The sequence below is a fragment of the Pelecanus crispus genome, chromosome 5 (assembly GCF_030463565.1).
Source record: "Pelecanus crispus isolate bPelCri1 chromosome 5, bPelCri1.pri, whole genome shotgun sequence".
NCBI classification, from domain to species: Eukaryota; Metazoa; Chordata; class Aves; order Pelecaniformes; family Pelecanidae; genus Pelecanus; species Pelecanus crispus.
This window is the reverse complement of record NC_134647.1, coordinates 55,929,365-55,949,974: the sequence shown is the minus strand read 5'-3', so window position 1 is coordinate 55,949,974 and position 20,610 is coordinate 55,929,365. Positions and strand designations below refer to the sequence as shown.

The window sequence follows — 20,610 nt, the reverse complement described above, 5'->3', positions numbered from 1 at the left end:
AGACATAAATTCCCTCCTTCCTGAAGCCGCAGGACCCAGTTCCTTTCCAGCAGGGATGGCACTTGGACCAGAAGGAAAGGGACCACAGGAGACAGTTGGAGAAGAGGAAAAACTATGAGTGGCTGGAGACACAGCAATCTTTTTCACACCTGTAAGTGGTGCCGGGTGTCTGGAGAGCGTTCATTGTCCAGACTGTTCGCTCTCTCGTTCTGTGGCCTCACTGGCTGTCTCTCCTTCAGAGACGTGCTCCTTCCCCGACGTCCCGTCTGCTTCCCTTCAGACCTGCTAGAGAGATGCGCTTGCATTCCAGAGCTGGCTCGTATCTCAGTGACATACATCCCCCAAATCCCAGATCACCCAGTCTGGCAACCTCAACAATGTGAGTGGAGGCATTGGGGAATCATGCACGTAGATCTGAACTAGCTTGAGATCTGCCAATTCTGCTTCTGACAGTGCAGAGCACACAGTTCAGGTACAAAGCATGTTTCCAGGAGTCCCAGGCAGACTTCCACAGCCCATAGTAAGACCCACACCACCACCCTGCTATTGCTACACAAGCATAATAGGATCCAGCCACGCAAACTATAGTCACACCCCCCAAAAGCAGCACAGAAATACCTCTTCAAAAGAACATCTATTTGCTTGCAAATGACTGGAGAAACTATACGGTGGGGTTGCTGAAGCCCACATTCACTACCCTATTTGGGAAGGTTTAACAGGACATGTTAGACTTGACAACCACCTTTAAGGCTAAAAATCTGCATCAGACATTGACTTAGCAAAGTATCTTTGAGCAAACAGCTCCAGAGTTTTATAAAAACTGCCTTGGACGTGGAGCAGGCACAACAGAGGAGACAGGAGGAACTTCAGAGCAATGCTGCCCTTCATGGTTCTGAGCACTCATTTATCAAGTGCTCAAGACACATCACTTAAGTGCCTGAACACAAGGAGGGTCTCCTTGCAGTCATGGCTTAAGGCCATCCTGAACAAATGCTAGCAAGCTGTCCATGACTTCCCAAGCAGACCTGCAGGCACAATGCTGTGTCACCACTCTACCTGGTGGACGGGATAATAAGGGACTCTGTCTTAGTGATCTTCCCGCTGGGTGGGAGCTTCTCGACAAACACATCTGGTGTGGGAAGTTCAGCTTCCTGGACCTCAGCTTGCTGGTTAGACTCCTGCAAAAATACAGGGAACCGTGTCATCAGGAACAAACGCTCCCCTCTGTCTCACTACCACAAGGGCTGGCAGGAGGCACCCCAGCTTAGCTCTGGCTGGGACACATTCAGGCTGCCCTCTTCCAGACATGCTACTCACTGCCAAAAGGGAGAAGCCAATACTGGCTATCTGGGGCTACCAGTTTCCAGCTCTGCTCCACAAGGGAGCTGGAGGTAGGAAAGGTACTCAGATATGCTATTTGGAATAGGCACTCTCCCAGCTCAAAGCCAGTGACATGCCTCCTCATACAATGCAGATTAATTCAGCTTACCCAAATGAACTAGCAGAGACAGAAAAGACATGGGAGAAATGTTACCAACTGCATGTCCCAACTTGAGCTTTGGGATTTTTACCCCAGGACCAGTTTGATTTCTGCCAATTCAGCTTGAAGTAATACTTCTGTCTGATAAAATGGAACAGCCCTGAGGATACTTTTCAGGGCAATGCACATGCTCAGTAGCATACTTTAGGCCAGCCTTCCTCAAACCAAGAGAAAGACTCTTTAAACAGAAGGCCACGTAAAGCATTTCTGTTTCAAAAGGCTGAAAGACAAGAACCTCCAACAACTAAGGTCAGGAGGAGAGCTCAGCATTATTTTCATTGCAGCTAACATTACCTACGTAAGTTGTATTGCATGTGCAACTCTATGGATGGGCAGACGCATGCCACAGAATGCAGTTCAGAGTAGACACCACAGGAGGAATGTTAACAAGTGCATTTTCAACTTACATAAGAAACAGTGTCAGAAATACTGTCGCCTGCATGTTTGGTTCCAAGACTCTTTGTCTTTTCAGGCACTTCTACCTGCTTGAGAGGACAAAAATCATTAGGAGGTATTGCACCTGAACAGTTTTCAGCCACACTCTCTGGATCAGCCTGTTCAAAAGACACACTTCTCCATTTAAACATTGCACAGCTCTTCAGTGACCAGGAGTGCTTCCTGGTCACACCAGGACTGAAGGCATTAGTGTGGGATGTGGCAAAGCAGTAGCTGATGCACAATACACAGTAGAGGCAATGAAGTGCCCTGGAATAGGACCTATATTCTATGCACCTAATATGCCCATCCACGAAGGGATGGAAAAGAGGGTGAGCTGCCCCTCAGTGTTTGCTCCCAGCCACCATGAAAAGTACCCCAACAACAGTAAGGTAAAGCTTCCTCCAAACAGCGCCAAGGAGTCCCTAAAACTCCCAGGCAACATCTCCCATCCTGGCAGTCATTTCAAGAACACAGGAATCTGGTGCTATTCATACCATTAGCAAGTATTCAATACATAACCTGAAGATGTCCCCCTGAGTTAATACAATATTTGCTTAAAAAAAAAAAAAAAAAAAAAAAACCCAAACAAAAAAAACCCCGAACAACCCCCCCCCCCCCCCCAAACCCACCCATACAACACCAACAACCCCACCCCCCCCCAAACAACAAACATGTTTTCTTAACAGAAAATTCGTATCTCTGCATCTATGTCTTTGGAGGAGGTCAGGGAGGGTGCTTTAATTTACACATGCAAATAGAGACAGTGCAGGTCTGCTGTATTACCTGCAGATAAATACCTTCTTGAAACATGACTTACAGGACTTGATGGCTCTCTCTGGCTCCTGATGCTGTGGATGCTACCAATTTCTGTCTGAGAGCTGGAGTGTGACAATCCTTCAAAGTAAGGTCTGAATAAAGCAAGCAAAACCAGTTTCTTATTATCAAAAAACACTAACAGAGAAAGTCCACCACATTCACAGCAAAGCAACATGAGTGCTCCCAGGATGTCCTACTGCTCCCCAATGGTTCCAGTAAAATTTATAGGCTACTTCTGAACGGAAGGGGAGGTCTCCAGGACACCAAGAGAAGCCAGAAAGTCCAGGGACCCCTGCCTAGCCCTGACACTGACAGACCGACCTCCATCTAATGGATCCAACATGTCACCTGTCACACAGCAGACCATATTTATAAAGGTCTTACTAGGAACACTCACATGCTCCCACACTACACACCAAACAGCAGCTTTTGTTTCCATAAAATCCAGGGTGGGCATGTGGGTCCAGCATTTTCCCACAGCAGAACAGAATACACGTTCACCCCACACAAGCAGTGGTGTCCTCACTACCCCAAGCACCAGGTGCAAAGTTTCACACTGCAATTCTTGTTTCAGCTTTGCAAATGCTGATTGAACTACATGCCATTCCAGACAGGGTCTAGCTCTTGACTGAAATACAGCAAGTAGAGTTACTGCCCCCCACCGATACTCTGCTCCTGTAAGTGACTCTTGGTGCTAATACGCATTTTATTTCCAGCTTGCATCTGGATTTGGCTGCCAGCCCTAGGATCCAATTACACATTTGCTCAGTAAGATAAGGTATCGCATACAATCAGATTGCGCTTCCACGTAAAAAGGCAGCTCATCACACCAGGCTACAAGACTCAATTACAATTTAAGGAACTGATTTTTTTTTTTTTTTTGTTGCAGGAAAAACCTGCTGTCATGGTGTAACTAACCCCAGGCAGCAGCTAAGCCCTACACAGCCACACACTCACTCCCCTCACAGTGGGATGGGAGAGAGAATCAGAATAGTAAAAGTGAGAAAACTCGTGGGTTGAGATAAAGACAGTGTAGTAAGTAAAGCAAAAGCCGCACACGCAAGCAAAGCAAAACAAGAAATTCATTCACTTCTTCCCATCGGCAGGCAGGCAGGTGTTCAGCCATCTCCAGGAAAGCAGGGCTCAATCACGCGTAATGATTACTTGGGAAGACAAACGCCATCACTCCAAATGTCCCCCCCCTTCCTTCTTCTTCCCCCAGGTTTATATGCTGAACATGACGTCATATGGTATGGAATATCCCTTTGGTCAGTTGGGGTCAGCTGTCCCAGCTGTGTCCCCTCCCAACTTCTTGTGCACCCCCAGCCTACTCGCTGGTGGGGTCATGTGAGAAGCAGAAAAGGCCTTGGTTCTGTGTAAGCACTGCTCAGCAGTAACAAAAACATGCCTGATTTATCAACACTGTTTTCAGCAGAAATCCAAAACACAGCCCCATACTAGCTACTATGAAGAAAATCAACTCTACCCCAGCTAAAACCAGCACACCTGCCTAAACAGCATTTATCACATCCCCTTTCAAGATTAGAACACGAACTGGACACAGCAAATGACAAAGTGTCTCCTCAGGACCAGACACAATAAGTTGTTCTTCCAGCAATATTCCAGCAATCACATATCCCAGAACAGTTAGCTCCTCGGCTCGAGGGAACAGGACACAAACCGTAAGTGTGTACAGTACAACATTTTGGCTTGTTTCAACGCAGCTGCTTACCACAACACATCTACTTTCAAGTCCCTTCAGGGTAGGGCCTACCAACTGGCAATATATTGGGTCAAGCTCCCAACGCCTTTATAAGCCACCAGCTGCATCACTTACCACTGCTGCCCCAGTCTACCCTTGACATCTGGCTCACTCATAGGGAACAAGTCACTCCAGACTCAGAATCTATTCTTAGCCCAACTAGGTTATTCTACATTAATTAGGATATTTTGACACCTGGTAATTAGCTGGCATTTAGCAGACACTGTACCGACCAACTGCAGTGGTAGGCTTTGCTTGTTTCAGAGCTATCACAACACTGAAGGCCTGAGCATGCAACCACAATCCAGCCAGAAGCATGAGTGCAGCTCAGTCTCATGTTTTCAGTCTTTATTCGACAGGGACATGACACAGCTCTGTTAGCACAGGGTTCTGCATCTGCTCAAGACCCTGAGCCAGCGATCCCCAGCTCAGCTCCACAGTGCTGTGATTGCCCATATGTCAGTGCCCACAAAAGCCGGTTCAGAACAGGCCTACGTGTATCTACATGTGCTACAGTCAGACCCCTTGGGCCCTGAGGAACTCCTTTGTTTCCTGCAGCTCTGCTTCCTTAATCCCTGCAAAGACTCTCTTTCCACATAGGGTCTTATAAGCTTTTCCAGAAAGACACAGTCTGCCTTGTCCATCCCTGCCTCTACTTCTGCAGCTTCCAACCACATCTTCTGCCTTAGCACAGATTTCCTGGCTGTTTCTACCACCTCTTCAAAACACCTGTGTACAGTTCAATTCTACTGCCTGCCTGCCAGCCAGCAATTCCTACCCCTGTGCTCAGGTGGCAGGGCAGGCAGAACATCTGCAAAAGGAACAAGGAAGACATGAGACTGAAGGGAAGTTAGACCCTCCCTCCTCTACTACCCCCAGCTCACAAGCAGTCATTCATGTTGTAAGAGCACACACTAGGGCTCTGACACCAGGTCAAGAGGGTAAAAAAACCCAGGATGGTGGGGTGAGAATAGAAACACCACCTAATTTGTGCTGACACTGTGCATGATCTCTCTCTGGCCCAGCACCAGCCACCCCACACTTACTTTAACTTTGGCTTTGGAGTGCTCAAGACACTGTCATCATCCTCCATTTCTGGCCCACTGTCACTGGGGTTCTCTATATCCAGTGTGTCATACAGAAGGTCCAAGTCCTCCTCCACCTCTGGAACATGCTCTGCTGGGTCCTGCTCTGAATCCAGAACCTACACACAGGACAAAAGCACACATTGCTGACTCTGCTAAGAGCCAGACTAATCCTACATCACCTGATCTCCCCTGAAGACTGCAGCACACCAGTCTTGGGAGTAAGATTCTGTTCCTAGTGCAAGGATACTATATCCAACAGAAACATTAAGTACATGAGAAGTGCTTGTTTTGGGTCAAGCTTGTCAGTGTCTGGTTAAGCAGGAGTTACCTATTGGACTACGCGTTCACAAACAAGCTATTAACCATAGATTATGTTCATTATTTAACCCCATTCTATAAACAAAGCTTTAAAAAGGCCCCTAATGGAGTCCCAGTTTTCTTTGAACAAGTACAGAAATGCCGTACTTCCAACAGTGTAACCTGTCTTGGGTTTTACTGAAAAAGTTGCCATGACACCTCCTGATTTGATATCCAAGCAGGTAGAAATGACAAAAATGTCCACAGGAGGCGCCTGAAACCTGGACAATGATCAGCTGCCACCAACGCAGACCGGAAGAGAACAGGTATCTCACACAAAACTTCCACAGGTTGCTTCACATAGACACCAGAGTAAGCAGGCAGCTGTGCACAGTTCAGAGCTTGCTTTTTGAATGGCAGCTCCAGGTCTCATGGCTGAGACCTCAGCTATGGGTGCTGACTCTGCTGAGCTAACTTGGGAAGAACAGCAAAGCTAACAGGACTGTTTGGAAGCATAAAGAAGCATGAGGAGTTACTCACTCTTTCCTACAGGCCACAAAATCAGCACACAGCCATACAGCCAATTAAGATGTCAAGTGTTTTTATATTAGATACTTAACGTTACACAGATTTCTTGGGTTCTGGATCTCTTTCATTTTCAGCTCTGACCGGACAGCTGACTTTCCTGTGGATCTGCGTTCCCTATCCAAGTTTTTCACGTCTTGCCTGGCTGTTCTAGTAAGATGATCAAACAGGCTGGGATTTAACTTCACAAGCAATGTACACCATAGACTACTTGCCTTTGAAAGGGTCAAAGATAATTTCAAAGCAGTCTGCAAAATTAATGGGTACACACGTGGTTGCCAAAATGTGCTTTTGATAAAACTCGATCTAGAAAACGTTTGATGACATTTTAAAGTTGGCCCACAAGCCTCCATGCAAAGCCAGGGTGTAAGGAAAGGTCACATCCACTGCAGACTTGAAAACAAAATGAAGGGAACTAGGGGAAAAACAGAAGAGTGTTCCTGAAAACTGAAGCAAGATACACCAAGCAGAGGGCAACACACAAGACAGGAAGGCTTACAGAATGAATTACTTACCTCATCAGACACTTTAAACCTCTTCAGCAATGCCACAACCTTCTGTTTGAAGTTTTGTTGCTGCAAGTCAAAGACACTTTTACATAAGTAAAGCATTAAGTGAACTGTTTTCTCCCAGTCTGCCAGAAGCCCAGACACATCTGACACTGGTCCTCTAGCAAGCAACTCCTGGCACCACAAGTCTCTTCTGTTCTTATGTTGAAATCAGCTTTTCCACACCTATGATACTTTACTTCCTGCATTACAACAAACTACATCCCACTCCACCAAGCATTACAAATCTTCTGGCCCTGATGGATGGCACACCATTCTTGGTTGGACACACAGTAGATAACATTATTTTATCTGCCAGACTGCCTCCTGTACCTGTTTGATATATTTCTGGCAAACATGTGACAGTCAACTTTTCTGTTTCTTAACATGGGTGAGCCAGCATAGGAATCTGCCCACTGACCCAAAATACAAATGTGTTTTCCACCAACAAAGCACTGTTTTTCCCAGGAGCTTGCAGTTCATCCTGGCAGGCTCATTTATTTAACTAACAGCACTGTAGAAAAGTTGTGGGGCTTGTCCTTAGCACTTGCCTATGAGAAAAATGCGTTTCGAATCTGATACCCCCCAGATCGTGGACACGGCAGGCGCCAAGTCAAAAACAGCACAAGTCAAACTGTTGCACTTTTTTTTGTGTTTACTTGCCCTCAAGAGCTCGCTCTCTCTTGCACGACCAAACAGTTGAGATTTGCCACGAGCTGCCCAGCCCTTCTGTCTGTCACTGACCAACCTAATACGCACACTCTGAAGAAAAGGAAGATGAGATGGGCCCAGGTGTGAGTGCTGATACAGAGCATTTGAGGTGGCATCCCTGTGTCAGGAGGAAAGGGAGGAGAAAATGGCTGGTACCAGGCCACTCTTAGGCAAAGAAAGTTGCCCATTTGCTGGCTCTCCTGTATCTCACATGAGCTCTTCTTGCAAGTCCAACTGCCTGCTCCCATTCTGGCCCCAGACACTTCATACTGCCCCATGCCTCCAAACCTAGTCCTTTACCTCTGAACTCAAATCCTGCGAGCTGCAGCCACCTTCTAGACTGCTGAAGTTTAGGTGAAATAAATCCACCAGGCCTCAAACAAGATGCTCCAAAGACTGCCCTATTTCTGTCCGAAATGCACTTGTGAGGTCAAGATACTCTCATGATAGTGAGAGTTCTCCTCTGGCTCAGGATGCCAAGCAAAACTGTCAATCACACAGACCACCTTGGATCAGCACGGCAGTCTGTGGAGGAAGGACATACAGCGTGCAGCAGCTAAGGTGACATGGCAAGAGCTGTTCAGTGGTCTGAATGGTTTGACAGGCAGCAGACAGGAGACCTGTTGGGTTTGGAGCTGGACTGATGTTAACTTAACTAGCAGCACCAAACCCAGTTTTGCACCAGCCCCACATACTGGAGACTCGGTATCAGTTTAGTGGTCAGGGCTAGAAAGACACTATTCTTACTAAAGAGAAAGTTGCTCATTTAATAACCAAGTAGTGTATTTTGTCCCAGCTTGTCACTGACACCTGAAAACAATACTAAAGACACCAAGGATATGAACTTAGCATGCTCCTGGTCTCATACAAAGCGTCTTTTTAGTGGCAGATTCAGGTCAAAACAGGGTTTATTTCAGACCTTATCAAAATGTGGGTTTCAGAAATAGCCTCACTGGAGGTACAATGATCTCCAAACTTACTCCAAAGTTCAAAAAAGGAAACCTAGCCCATCCTGGTGGTTTTGGGTTACTGTCATCACAGATGTGCATAAACACTTGTGTAAGCAGAAAGCTGCATTACGGCATGGTCAAGCACAAGTCACAGCTCCACACAGAAGTGCAGCTTTGCAGGCCTACACATGCTTGCTGTGAGAGGGTGGATAGCTGCATGTGACTTGCCAAAGCCTTCAATATCCAGCTACTTCTTTTGCCTCAGCACCACAAGCACCACCTCAGGTTTATCTGCCAAGCTCCAGCCCCTGACTGAGCTCCTTAAGTTCATTTTGATACCTTCCCACTGGCCTCTCCCATGCAGAACACAAACAGAAGAGCTTCCCTTCACTTAAAACTACTTTCAGGACTTACATGAGCATCAACCCTGCATTGGCTTCTTCATGGAGGTGAATTTCACACATTTAATGATTTTTGGAGCTCCTTAGCCTTGCAGCCAAAGGACACTCAAGACAGCACATACACACACCTTGGACGGTCCCACCCCCTGAACTGGCTGCTTCTGGTAGCTCTTCACATGCTGTGACCATGCCCCCAAGCTCTCTGCTGGGCCAGCATGTCTAGTACTGCTGCTCCCATAAACCACATGCACTATGCATCCTGGCCAAACCCCGTCAGTGTTAGTAAAACTAATTTCCACCGACCCTGGTTATGGACGTCGTTCTTACTATCGATCTCCGCTGCTTCTTGGGCTTCCCCAGCTCGTACTCATCATCATCCAAATCCTGAACAGAAAGAGGATTCCTGTGTTACCTTTGTGATTTGGGGACACATGAGTATTTACGTGCTAAAACTGTTCCCTCTGTGAAAATGAACCTGCTGCTCCGTCTTCCAGGCTTTCAGCATTTGCCTTAATTGCACTTACGATGGCAGAGGGGAAAAAGGAAGTGAACCAGGTCTGCAGAGAGCCAAGAATAACAGCTTGGAGAAGCAAAACAGACCTAGTTCTGCATTCAAGGAACAAGAATAGTCACAGCCCCATATTTCAGTGGGTTCCTCTCTCAGTACCCTCCAGGAGGTGGAAGGCAGGTGACGCAAGAGTCTGAAGGCAAGTAAGACCCAAACTCAAAAGCATCTCACATCTAGCCAGGAGGTTCTCCGTAAGGACCTATTTTGTAGAAGGTATTAAAGACTAAAAACTGACTCAGACCCCACTGGCCCTTTAATTACAGCTGGGGATCTAGTTGGGTTCTTTCAAGCCAATCAGCATTACAGAAGCAATCAACTGATGCCTTGACCATTAAGCAGAGAAATGCACAAGGATGCTAATGTTTTAGTGTTTAAAGGGAGCTCAAGTCCAAACACATGAACAGATAAATCACAGCATGGTGGAACAAATGGGTTACTGTGCAGGTCTTCTGCCACTGCAGCTAAACACTTGGTGACAGCCTTGCACTGTCATGGCTTAGCTAAAGAAATAAGCTTTTAGTTTCAAGCACGAGCTGAGAGTGTACATGCTCTACTGAAGCTCTCACAGGGAGAAGCCATGCCCTAAACAGTACCTGGCCCTGTACGGCATCATCACTGGCCTCCTGCTCAGAAGAGAAGCTCTCGTACTCTTCCTCGGAATAGTTGTCTGAAAGGGAAGGAAAGATGGGAGAGATCCTGTGAAACTCCTGTAAGGTGAGGGGACAGTCTCATCTTGGGAGCAGAGAAGGCCAACTAACAGTAACAAATCAAGATAGGAGGCACACAAAGAGATGCCTGCTAGTTCATCTTCTATCTATGCTAGAACCAGTAAGATACGAACGGCCTAGAGGTAAGGAACAAGGAGAAACACATCTAGTAGGAAGGAAGGACCAGCACACAGATAGGGCTCCCTGAAACACCACCCCCTTGTACCCTGGAAAGAACCACCTGGTAGACAGCAGCAAGTAAAGAGGTTTCTCCACAAGGGAATTACTTCTCCTCCCTAACATGGGCATAACTGGCTTAAAGGAGTAAGAAAGACATGCCAGGAGACTCTTAAATCCTTTACTGAAATGGCACTTCAGGTGAGCTGCCTGGCCTCAGGCAACAACACACAAGCACCTGTGTGCACCACCTTCAACAGGTCATTCTTCTAGCAGTGAGCAGAAGGCTGGTACCAAATAAAAAGACTGTCACGAGTAGAAACCCAATTACTTCCCTATACAGTGCACAATATCATGGATTTACACTCATTAAACCAGGCCACAGTCCACAGCAAAACATGTTGCAGGTTTGCAGGTCTCATCTAAGTTAATGAGATTTATTGTAGAATACTCAAAGGAAAAGGAAATTGGAAGAGTAGATTAAATGTCAATCTCCTGAATACAACACTGTTAGCCAGTTGAGAAGCTACAGGTTCTCAACACATCCACCAGTAATGCTGGAAGACCGTTGGCAAGAACACAGCTAACCCTTGCTGGATGGCTGAGGCCTGGTGTGATATGCAGGAGAAGCTTCGACAATTTCAATCCCCTACTCCTGTGACACTTCCTGCTTACACAGCAATAGGTTTGCAAAGTGGGTTTTCTTGTATTAATCAGTTACAGACACAGCAACTTGTGCAAACCAGTTCTCATTTGTCCCAGGAAGCATCTAAGCCCAGGTGGGGTTTAAGTCCAGCTAGTTCAGGAAGGCACTGGTCCTCAGAGGATGTGGTTGTGCTCTTACCTGTAGACTTGATTTTCTGGCTGGCTTGCATAGTGCTGTCTTCATGGTCAATTGGCTGACTTGACAAGGAGAAAATCCAGATTTCTGCTACCTTCACTGCAGCCTCTTTGATGTTGCTGAAAAGGCTTAGAACCTGGCCACCTTCTGTTGGGTGCTGCATGACCTGGGACAGAAATTAAGCAGTACAAACCTGCATTTAAATGTATTTAAATTTGCATCATTTGCATACTACAAGAGTTATTTATGTTAACAGAATTACTCCACACTTCCAAGTACCGAAGCAAGCCAATACCCTGCAACTGCAGGAGCCACTTGCAGGCAATACACAATGCTAGTTGAGATTTTGACTAATGGAAGTGATGGAAGGAAAGAAAAAGCATTCTGAACTTGACAGCTGATTAGCTCATCCTTGAAGCACAATACGTAGTAATGAGGCAGTCAAGTATTTGCTTCCACGGCACAGTACTCATTCAAATTATCAAGTTACAAACCTTCTGAACACCTAATGAAGGAACTTAATTTTGTCTTAAAGCTCAGCAGAAGAGCCAGTAAAGGCAAAAATTCTTGGTGAGATACAGATGTAAAGTGCTTCCTAAAGCAAAAGTCTCTGCTCCAGAGAGCTGGCACCTGAAACTCAGAGGAGTTGGCCACCCCTGGATAATGAAGCAGTGGGTCACAAAAAACAAGACAATGGTGGAGGCAGAGGGACATCTTGGTGTGGCTTTCTCCTTCCTTTGCCACTCACAGCTCACAAGGCTCTCCCCAGAACCTAAGACTTACATTCTTCTCTTGTCCCACCAGAGTCAGAAAGCGCTACCCCATGCCTGCACCTCAGCTTTCTAACATGCACCAGGCTGCTTTGTCAGCTCCTCACATGGCTTTAAAAAGACCTGAGCTGATGAGGAACATATGCCCCCCTACTCTTAAACTCTACTCAGACTCACAACTCCAACTCATTGCTTTGTTTCAACAGCTAGAGAACTTTTTTTTTTTTTTTTTTTTTAATTTTAAGAAATGTGTCATTGCTGTTTAGGGGTCATTATACTGCAAAGGGGAGAGGAGGGGGAACTTGTAAAATTTGTTTCCCTGAAGTCTTCAATTTCAAAAATATTCCAGATGAGCTGGAGAGCAACTATTTCCTAACACAGTGAACCTTTGAAATTTTTTTACTTTCTAACCTCAGTCAGCTGACATTACAAAAAGACATAAGAAAAACCACATGCAGCAGCAGCAAATGCCCAACACTTAGAAGTTCACCGATGGGTCTAATTAATAGGCCCACATGTTTTCTGCCTTACGGCAGTATTTAATTTCTAGTTCTTAAATCAAACACGGTACAGGAAAAATGTTAGCTACACCACCACATATCAGAAGTTAGAATCATACAATCATAGAATCGTTTAGGTTGGAGAAGACCTGTAAGATCATCCAGTCCAACCATTAACCTACACTACCAAGTCCACACTAAACCAATCAAGGGTAGACTAGACTAAACCATGTCCCAGAGTGCCACATCTACCCGTTTTTTGAACACTTCCAGGGATGGTGACTCCACCACCTCTCTGGGCAGCCTGTTCCGATGCTTGACTACCCTTTCTGTGAAGAAATTTCTCCCAATATCCAACCTAAACCTCCCCTGGCGCAGCTTGAGCCCATTTCCTCTCATCCTATCGCTAACTACATGGGAGAAGAGCCCAACACCCACCTCACTACAACCTCCTTTCAGGTAGTTGTAGAGAGCGATAAGGTCTCCCCTCAGCCTCCTCTTCTCCAGGCTAAACAGTCCCAGTTCCCTCAGCCACTCCTCATAAGGCCTGTGCTCCAGACCCTTCACCAGCTTTGTTGCCCTTCTCTGAACACGCTCCAGCACCTCAATGTCTTTCTTGTATTGAGGGGCCCAAAACTGGACACAGTATTCCAGGTGCGGCCTCACCAGCGCTGAGTACAGGGGAACAATCACCTCCCTGCTCCTGCTGGCCACACTATTCCTGATACAAGCCAGGAATTTAGCCAATTCGAATGGGAAGTTCACCATTTACTGCAAGTCTAAGGGAAGCTGAACTCGCACACAAGGAGTGGCCTTCATAATGAATTATTTAATACAGTAATAACTCATCAGAGCATAACATTAGCTTACTTCGGATGGAAATGATTTGTTGACAGAATGCAGTCTGATGAAAAATACTCGTGTTAAGATGAACTTGCTACTGCTAAGCCTATCTCTAAATACTCAGAAACAGAAACAGCAGAGATTAAACAGGGCATGAAATAATGAAGCATGGAGGTAAGCCATTCAGAAAGCCTTAGTGAATAATTTATCCATACTTGACTCCAGCATTAATTTTCAGATGTAAATCTGAAAATTTTATCATTTACCTCTTGTGAATAGAACTCCACCTACATTACCAACAGCCGTGAAGTAAGAATTGCAAAGGGTGTTTCAAGCAAAATGAGAGAAACTACTTGATCCTGCACAGAACAGCACAGCAAGGGTTGGAAGGCTTGCCTGAGTGACCCTATCTGTCTTGTTCTGCACTTACGATCTGGACCCCCTAACCCTAAAAAACCCACACAGCAACAACAAAACCCTCACAAATTAATAACCTAGCTTTGTGAAAGCTTTAGCTCTCAAGATAGTATCCAGAAAGTGTCCAATATTATTACTCAGTAGTAAAATTTGTTTAAAATATTGCCCTGTGAATACTGATTGCAGTTATTAAGACAGCTATATGAAATCCTGCCAGGTACTTCTCAATGAGGAAAGTGGCAACACTGGGTTTAAAGAAAATGGAAAACGTCCACCTTTGTAAACAGAGATCATATCAAATGCTGCTCACCTCAGCCATGTTGATAGACCCCACAGCCAGAGTCTTGTAGCCTAAAATAGTACGGTTCTTGTACCGCTTCCGACGCTGAAGCATGATCTGAAGCTTGTTGCCTTCTCTCTTCAAGAAGTGAGGGTACTGTGGTTGGAAACACAATCAAAAAGTTTATTACATCTCTTGACACTATCTCCCAAGCTTCCTGCTTCACAAATAAACTCCATTCCTAGGGATTAACCCCGGAGCTTTTAAAAGTCCCTACAGCTAACTCGCACTCAGTGGACAATCCTTCATTATCCCAAGGAAGCCTCCATCTCTCAAACAGCTCAGCTCTGGGTTTTCATTTCTCCAGTGTTGTGGTTTAGCCCCAGCCAGCAACTAAGCACCACGCAGCCGCTCGCTCACTCCCCCTACCCGGATGGGATGGGGGAGAGAATCGGAGGAGTAAGAGTGAGAAACACTCCTGGGTTGAGATAAGAACAGTTTAATAATTGAAAGAAAATAAAGTAAAATAATAATAATAACAATATAATAATAATAGTAATAATAATATACAAAGCAAGTGATGCACAGTGCAATTGCTCACCACCTGCCGACCAATACCCAGACAGTTCCCGAGCAGTGATCGCTGCTCCCCGGCCAACCCCCCCAGTTTATATATTGAGCATGATGTCATATGGTATGGAATAGCCCTTTGGTCACTTTGGATCAACTATTCTGGCTGTGCCTCCTCCCAGTTTCTTGTGTACCTGGCAGAGCATGGGAAGCTGGAAAGTCCTTGACTAGCATAAGCAGTACTCAGCAACAACTAAAAACATCAGTGTGTTATCAACATTCTTCTCCTATTAAATCCAAAACACAGCACTGTGCCTGCTACTAGGAAGAAAATTAACTCTATCCCAGCTGAAACCAGGACACCCAGCCAAGCACACTGAAAACACAATCCAGAGGCACAAAGGAGCTGTTCAGTTTGGGAAAGGTTGAGCCCAAGCCCAGTTCCAGAGAGACGAGCAGCCTCCAGGAGACACTTCCCCCAGCAGCTAAATGGAGGCCGTCCAGAACTGGAGCCCCAGAGGTGCTGCTCAGGGCACGGGCTGCCCCTGTGCAAGGCAGCATGCAGCGGCAGGGACAGCTGCAGACCCCTCCACTCTTGGCAGGACACTGCCTTCCCTCCAGCACATGGACACTTCTCAGTGTTTGACCCTCTATTGCACACGTTTAAGAACCTATCATGCTCTGAATGGCAAGTGAAGAGAGGCACAGCTATGAAGAGGCCAAGGATTTGCTGATGCCTAACTTGCTAAAGCACACAGACCTACATGGTCACACAATGATTCTCTCCAGGCCAATGCTGTCTCCTTCAGGCGCATGACTCTTGCAACTGTCAGTGTTTCCCAGCATTAATATACTCAAATTTCTATCACTCCAAGTGGTTGTATTTTATGTAGTTAAGTCAATAAAAATCCTGTCCTACTGCCACGCTATGTGACAAAGACATAAATCCTTCTAAGACATGTTCCATACAAGAAAATACATTTGCTTATATATCACCCAAAAAACTCCCCAAGAGAAGAGAGGCTGTGAAGTCAAGCAGGGCAAGAGTGGGGCTAACCACGCTATCTCAGCTTGGCCTCCTCATCTGCACAGAGCATCAGTGCAGTCAGGCCCTGCTTTCTGCCAGGATGCCCACCAGAGCACTGACAGTCCCCTGGGCCCAGCTCACCAGCTGTGGGAGGAAGAAGCTGTGCAGTGGAAGAACAATCTTCAAGAAAAGATACAGCAGCCACCTGACCAGGTAGCTGGGTCTCATCTTGAGAAGACAGGTGAATGGGACACATGCTCCAAATATACAAAATACATAACATTAAGTAACCTGCAGACAGGAGAACCTAATTGCAGGGATCTCAAACAGGACATTCCCAAGTAAAGGATGCTTCTCTCACAGGCAAGACCTACATCTGTTTGTTTGTGTTGTTTTTTTTTTTCCTTGGGACATTATGAAAATAACTTCCTGCCTATCAAAACGTTCGATAAATACAAATGCTGAGTGCCACCAGAAACCCTGAGATATTAATTTGCAGTCCAGAACAAACCTGACTGCTATGCAGAGAGCTGGGAGCAGTGACCACACAAACAAACAGAATACTAATTAACTGACTGCTCTGCAAGGGCAAGATCTACTGTGCATTGCACAAGGAAGCAGCCCTGCAGAAGAGAGGAACAGCAGTCCACATCATTAAAAGACAACCTCAAAACACACCTGCATCCAGACACAAATGGAGCCTGTGACTTTACAGACGTGCAACATCCCTAAACAAGGATGGAATAAAGTTATTGGGGGGAAGGGGCAAGAGGGGCTCAAAAACTCAGGGGCACCTTTTGCATTCAAATCTACCATCTCCCTGCCTCTGGGGCCCTTCCACATGTCGGACAGGCATCAGGGGAGAGGGACTCCTTGCTGTCAGCTCAAGGCACTTAGGCCACACCAAGGCTGCTTAAGTATGAGCCTGCAACTAAAGTCCAAAGTCACGCTTGGTCCCAGGCCAGCTTGATTTCAATGTGTACAAGTTTTCATCAGGGATTAAACTGGACAGCTCAAGTGCATACATATACAAGTTTCTGTTTTTCAAAGGTGTGCTGCCTGGCCACCTCTGAGGAACATTCACAGAGATGATAAAAGAAAGGTACAGAGCAACTCGGGCCACTCAGCTCCTCAGTTAAAAGCGAGGGCCTCTGGAAGAAAAGCGGAGCCATTTTCATAGCACAGACAAGCTATTTTTAACCCCAGCCATGGCTTATCAGCTCTGTAGAGTGGTTTTGACCAAAACTTTTCAGTAATTGTCAGTCCATGACAGAAACTGGAGAGGAAAAGAGTTTGGCTCAAAACATTTGAAAACAAGACTTTTAGAGGAAGCACCAAGCACTTCAAGGCACCTCGGAGGATTGAGAAGAGGGGGCCATCACACACATCAGAACAGTGAGAGTCAGGGCAAGACATTCTTTCTGAAACCCCAGTGATGTAATTCCTTCCATCTGGAAAAGTTCATTAGATTAAACACAGGAATTAAGCGCTCCGGAGAGCTGCGATGTTGTGCTTAGAACATCTGGGGAATTTCACTTGATCCTGGGAAACCCATGGAGGGTCAGGAGAAGCAGCCAGTCCAGCAGTAAGGGTGATGGTAGCTCACCTGCCAGAAAGGCTACCGCTTGTCTAGCCGTAGCTAGCAAGGCGAAACAGGATCGGACACACCAAACTCCAGTCTTACCCCAGCTGTGTAATAGAGCAACAGGAAACTCCTCCCTTCTGTTTGAGCGAAGGCCCGCCAGACACAATGGGCTGCTTGCTACTATGCCAGCCTGCACCGTCACCTTTTTAGCTTAGCTCCAACAAGGAAATGCTCTGTGCAAAGGACAAGAATTTCACCCAGGAGAAGCAGCTGAGAAGGCGGTGACTGTGAAGATATGAGGGGCTCCAAATCCAGACAGCTAGCACAAAGCAAGGCATACAGTTTGAAGAGTTGACAGTGCGGTATGGAGATACTGGTTGCTGCAAGACACTGAGACCTTCTTGTGCTGTGACATCCACATGCTTTTACTTTGTGGCCTATCACCACTCGCAAATATATCCCAGGCACTAAATTCAGGCTATATCTGGCTTAAGCTGCAGTTGTTAGCTAGGAGTAGCTTCCAGCCATCGTCCAATTAGGAAACAATAAAAGCTGTCATAAAAATCCTGCTGTGCCATTTCAGGGAGGCTTCCCAGGCCTTACTGCATCCAGGACCACCAATCCTTCCTGCAGTCAGAGCCCAGCAGACATCTCTGCATTAAATTTGCTCACCTCTTCTGAAGGCTCAGTGTCACAGACACCGCTCTCCCCTATTCTGGCTCAATTCCCAGCCCCTTCAGGGGAAACCGAGTTAAAGGCAATGTTCTGTGTCCTGCTGCAGCATTGCTGAGTTCCAGAAAAAAAAACCCATATTCCCAGTTAATTCCAAAAAGATCTGCAGAAATACTTGCTCCTTGCTGACACAGTTCTGGCAGAGGGAGACCTAGCTCATCTTACAGCTCTGCTCCCAACCCGGGAAAGCTGCAGCCCCAGGACTCATGAATATGTATTCCTGGCACGTGCCTTTGTTATTCCTGTTCACAAAGGAGGGGATGCAATGCTGCAGTTAACCCAGTCTGTGGGCTACATCAGGACAGAACCAGAAGCACCAGCCATCTGTATATCTGCCTGGGCAGCCGCAGGGTTATCATCCGTCTGCAATGAAATCTTAACTGCTTCAAGTTTGCACAGGTCTGAGTAACAACCAGTCTGTCTCACAGCATCACTTGAGCCTTTCTCCTTACCCGACCAAACTCTTTATTTCAAGATCTAACCAATAGTCCCAAAACACAGATAATTCAGATATGAATGCTTCTGGCTGGCTGGCTCTGCTCTATGCATGCAGGATCCTCCCTCTTGCTTGCAGCAAGCCAGCCTCTATTTACCTTATTTCCCTGCTCAGGAGGTAGCACCAAAGCAGCATGCTTTGAGGAACAGAGGAATCAATAAAATACAGTTGCTCCAATTCCGAGGTATTCCAATGACTTTAGAGCCAGGAGTAACTGTGTGCACGCTGCTCCTGCTTCCCCAAATGGCGCCTCCCTTGGCAACTCCAAATCAGAGGTTCACCTGTCCCATTCCTACTACTGCCTTCTGTCAGCCTGATACTCCATGCCGCCCCCCATGGCTACCACCCTACAGTGCCCATTGATAAGAAAGGCAAGAAAAGGAAAGAGCAAGCCATCCTGCCCTGCCCCAGTTCCTGCCACAGCCATAACATGAAGAGGACAGACTGCAGCAAAGTCCTCATGTTCCTGGGCTCCAAACACAGGATGCACAACAAGAAAGGTCCCGTAACACTGCGAACCAGCACCTTGCTCCAGGCCCTCAATGGTGAGAGGCAATTCAGACAAATTTGTGTTCTTGCACTGAGGACATGCAAATTGCAGCTAGTGTCTAACTTGCCTGTTCCCCCCAGACAAGTCAGGATTAGAGATATGCCTTCCATGATGTAGGGTTGGCCCCAAGAACAAATCTAAGGGCTTATATAGCAGCTTTCTTAGTGGGCTTCCCCCTCCCCAGATCCTGGAAGCATCTGGGCCATTTTTGCTCAAATTCCCCACAGCTGACTGCCGAGAGACAAGCCAAAAGAGCTCAGATAGCTCTTCAGAAATGGCTGGGACTGCCTTAAGAACAAGCATCTCTGGTAGCACTACTAGGATCTTCACCTCAGACCCACAACACATCTCTGCTCACTGCAAAGCAGCAAGTCCAGCAAGCACACATGCCCCAAGGCCACATCCCACCTTACCTGCAGTGAGAAGGTCAGCGCAAGCTCCGTCTCCACATGTCCACTCGGGGGCAATACAATCTCGTGAGACCGCAGGATGCGCTTGGAGCCCTGTACAGAAACAAAGCCCATCCCGTAAATTCCCCAGAAGTCAGCTCTTACCTCCCACCCCAGTCCTATCTGCTGAAAACCAGGAAACATTGTCAGGGACTACCACAGAGAAAGTGAACGGATGGGTCTGACCTTGCATTTCTGTGAAATATTAATGAGATGACAGGGAGATATTTGACTAATCAAGATTTGGGCATATTTACTGTCCCTAACTGCAACAAAGCAGTTTTTGTTCTGCCAAACCCCAGCATTCAAAAGCTATGAGTCAACCCCCACCCCTCAAGTTCAAGTCTTGTAATTTTACTTCAGCCAATAGGTACAAGGCTCATCATCTCCTGGGTTCAGAGGCCGCAGCGTCATGTTTAAATCTCCAGCATTAGCCATGGCGGACTTGTCTGGTCTTTTTCTGCATGCAACCCTCCCTGGGGAAAGCAGAGATTTTAACCTGTTTAAACAACTGCAAGTACTTGGGGTTATAAAAGAAAAAATCCACTAAGCATCGCAGGAGACCTGATAGTATTACAGGGCAACTCCAAATCAACACTGTGCTTGGGCTGCTGTACACTAACTGAGTTACTGGGCTATTTACTGTGTGAGCGTTTCATTTCAGGGAATGTTTCAGGGAAAACTAGCAGGAAAGCATGACAGACTGCTGCCTACCAAATCCTTCTGCACTGTTCAAACAGAGTGCCAAGTTTCAGAGGTCCCTGGCTCAACGTTCTGCTGAGGCTGCAGATCTGGCTTTGTCCAGACGGGCTGATCTCCCAGAAGCACAGAACTGTAGCTCTGAAAAAAGCAGCATCTGGGAAACCAGAGACAGACTGGGGGAGTAAACACCTCCCTACATCCAAAGGAAAATCTGGTCTGCCCTTATCAGTCCCAAATAGCATCCCGAGATGAGACAGAAG

At 46.5% G+C, this 20,610-nt stretch overlaps 1 protein-coding gene across 1 annotated transcript in view; it reads right to left on the bottom strand.

Moving 5' to 3' along the window:
• Positions 1 to 20,610, bottom strand: part of PACS2 (phosphofurin acidic cluster sorting protein 2) — an 84,033-nt gene that overhangs the window by 32,002 nt on the left and 31,421 nt on the right. Inside the window, exons 3-13 of the mRNA XM_075711206.1 lie at positions 19,613 to 19,702; positions 14,270 to 14,395; positions 11,433 to 11,595; positions 10,298 to 10,371; positions 9,464 to 9,520; positions 7,042 to 7,101; positions 5,603 to 5,760; positions 2,796 to 2,886; positions 1,948 to 2,022; positions 1,057 to 1,178; positions 150 to 282 (exon numbers count right to left, since the gene is read on the bottom strand). Of these exons, the coding sequence (XP_075567321.1) occupies positions 150 to 282; positions 1,057 to 1,178; positions 1,948 to 2,022; positions 2,796 to 2,886; positions 5,603 to 5,760; positions 7,042 to 7,101; positions 9,464 to 9,520; positions 10,298 to 10,371; positions 11,433 to 11,595; positions 14,270 to 14,395; positions 19,613 to 19,702 (1,149 nt within the window). The remainder of the gene's footprint in view (positions 1 to 149; positions 283 to 1,056; positions 1,179 to 1,947; positions 2,023 to 2,795; positions 2,887 to 5,602; positions 5,761 to 7,041; positions 7,102 to 9,463; positions 9,521 to 10,297; positions 10,372 to 11,432; positions 11,596 to 14,269; positions 14,396 to 19,612; positions 19,703 to 20,610) is intronic.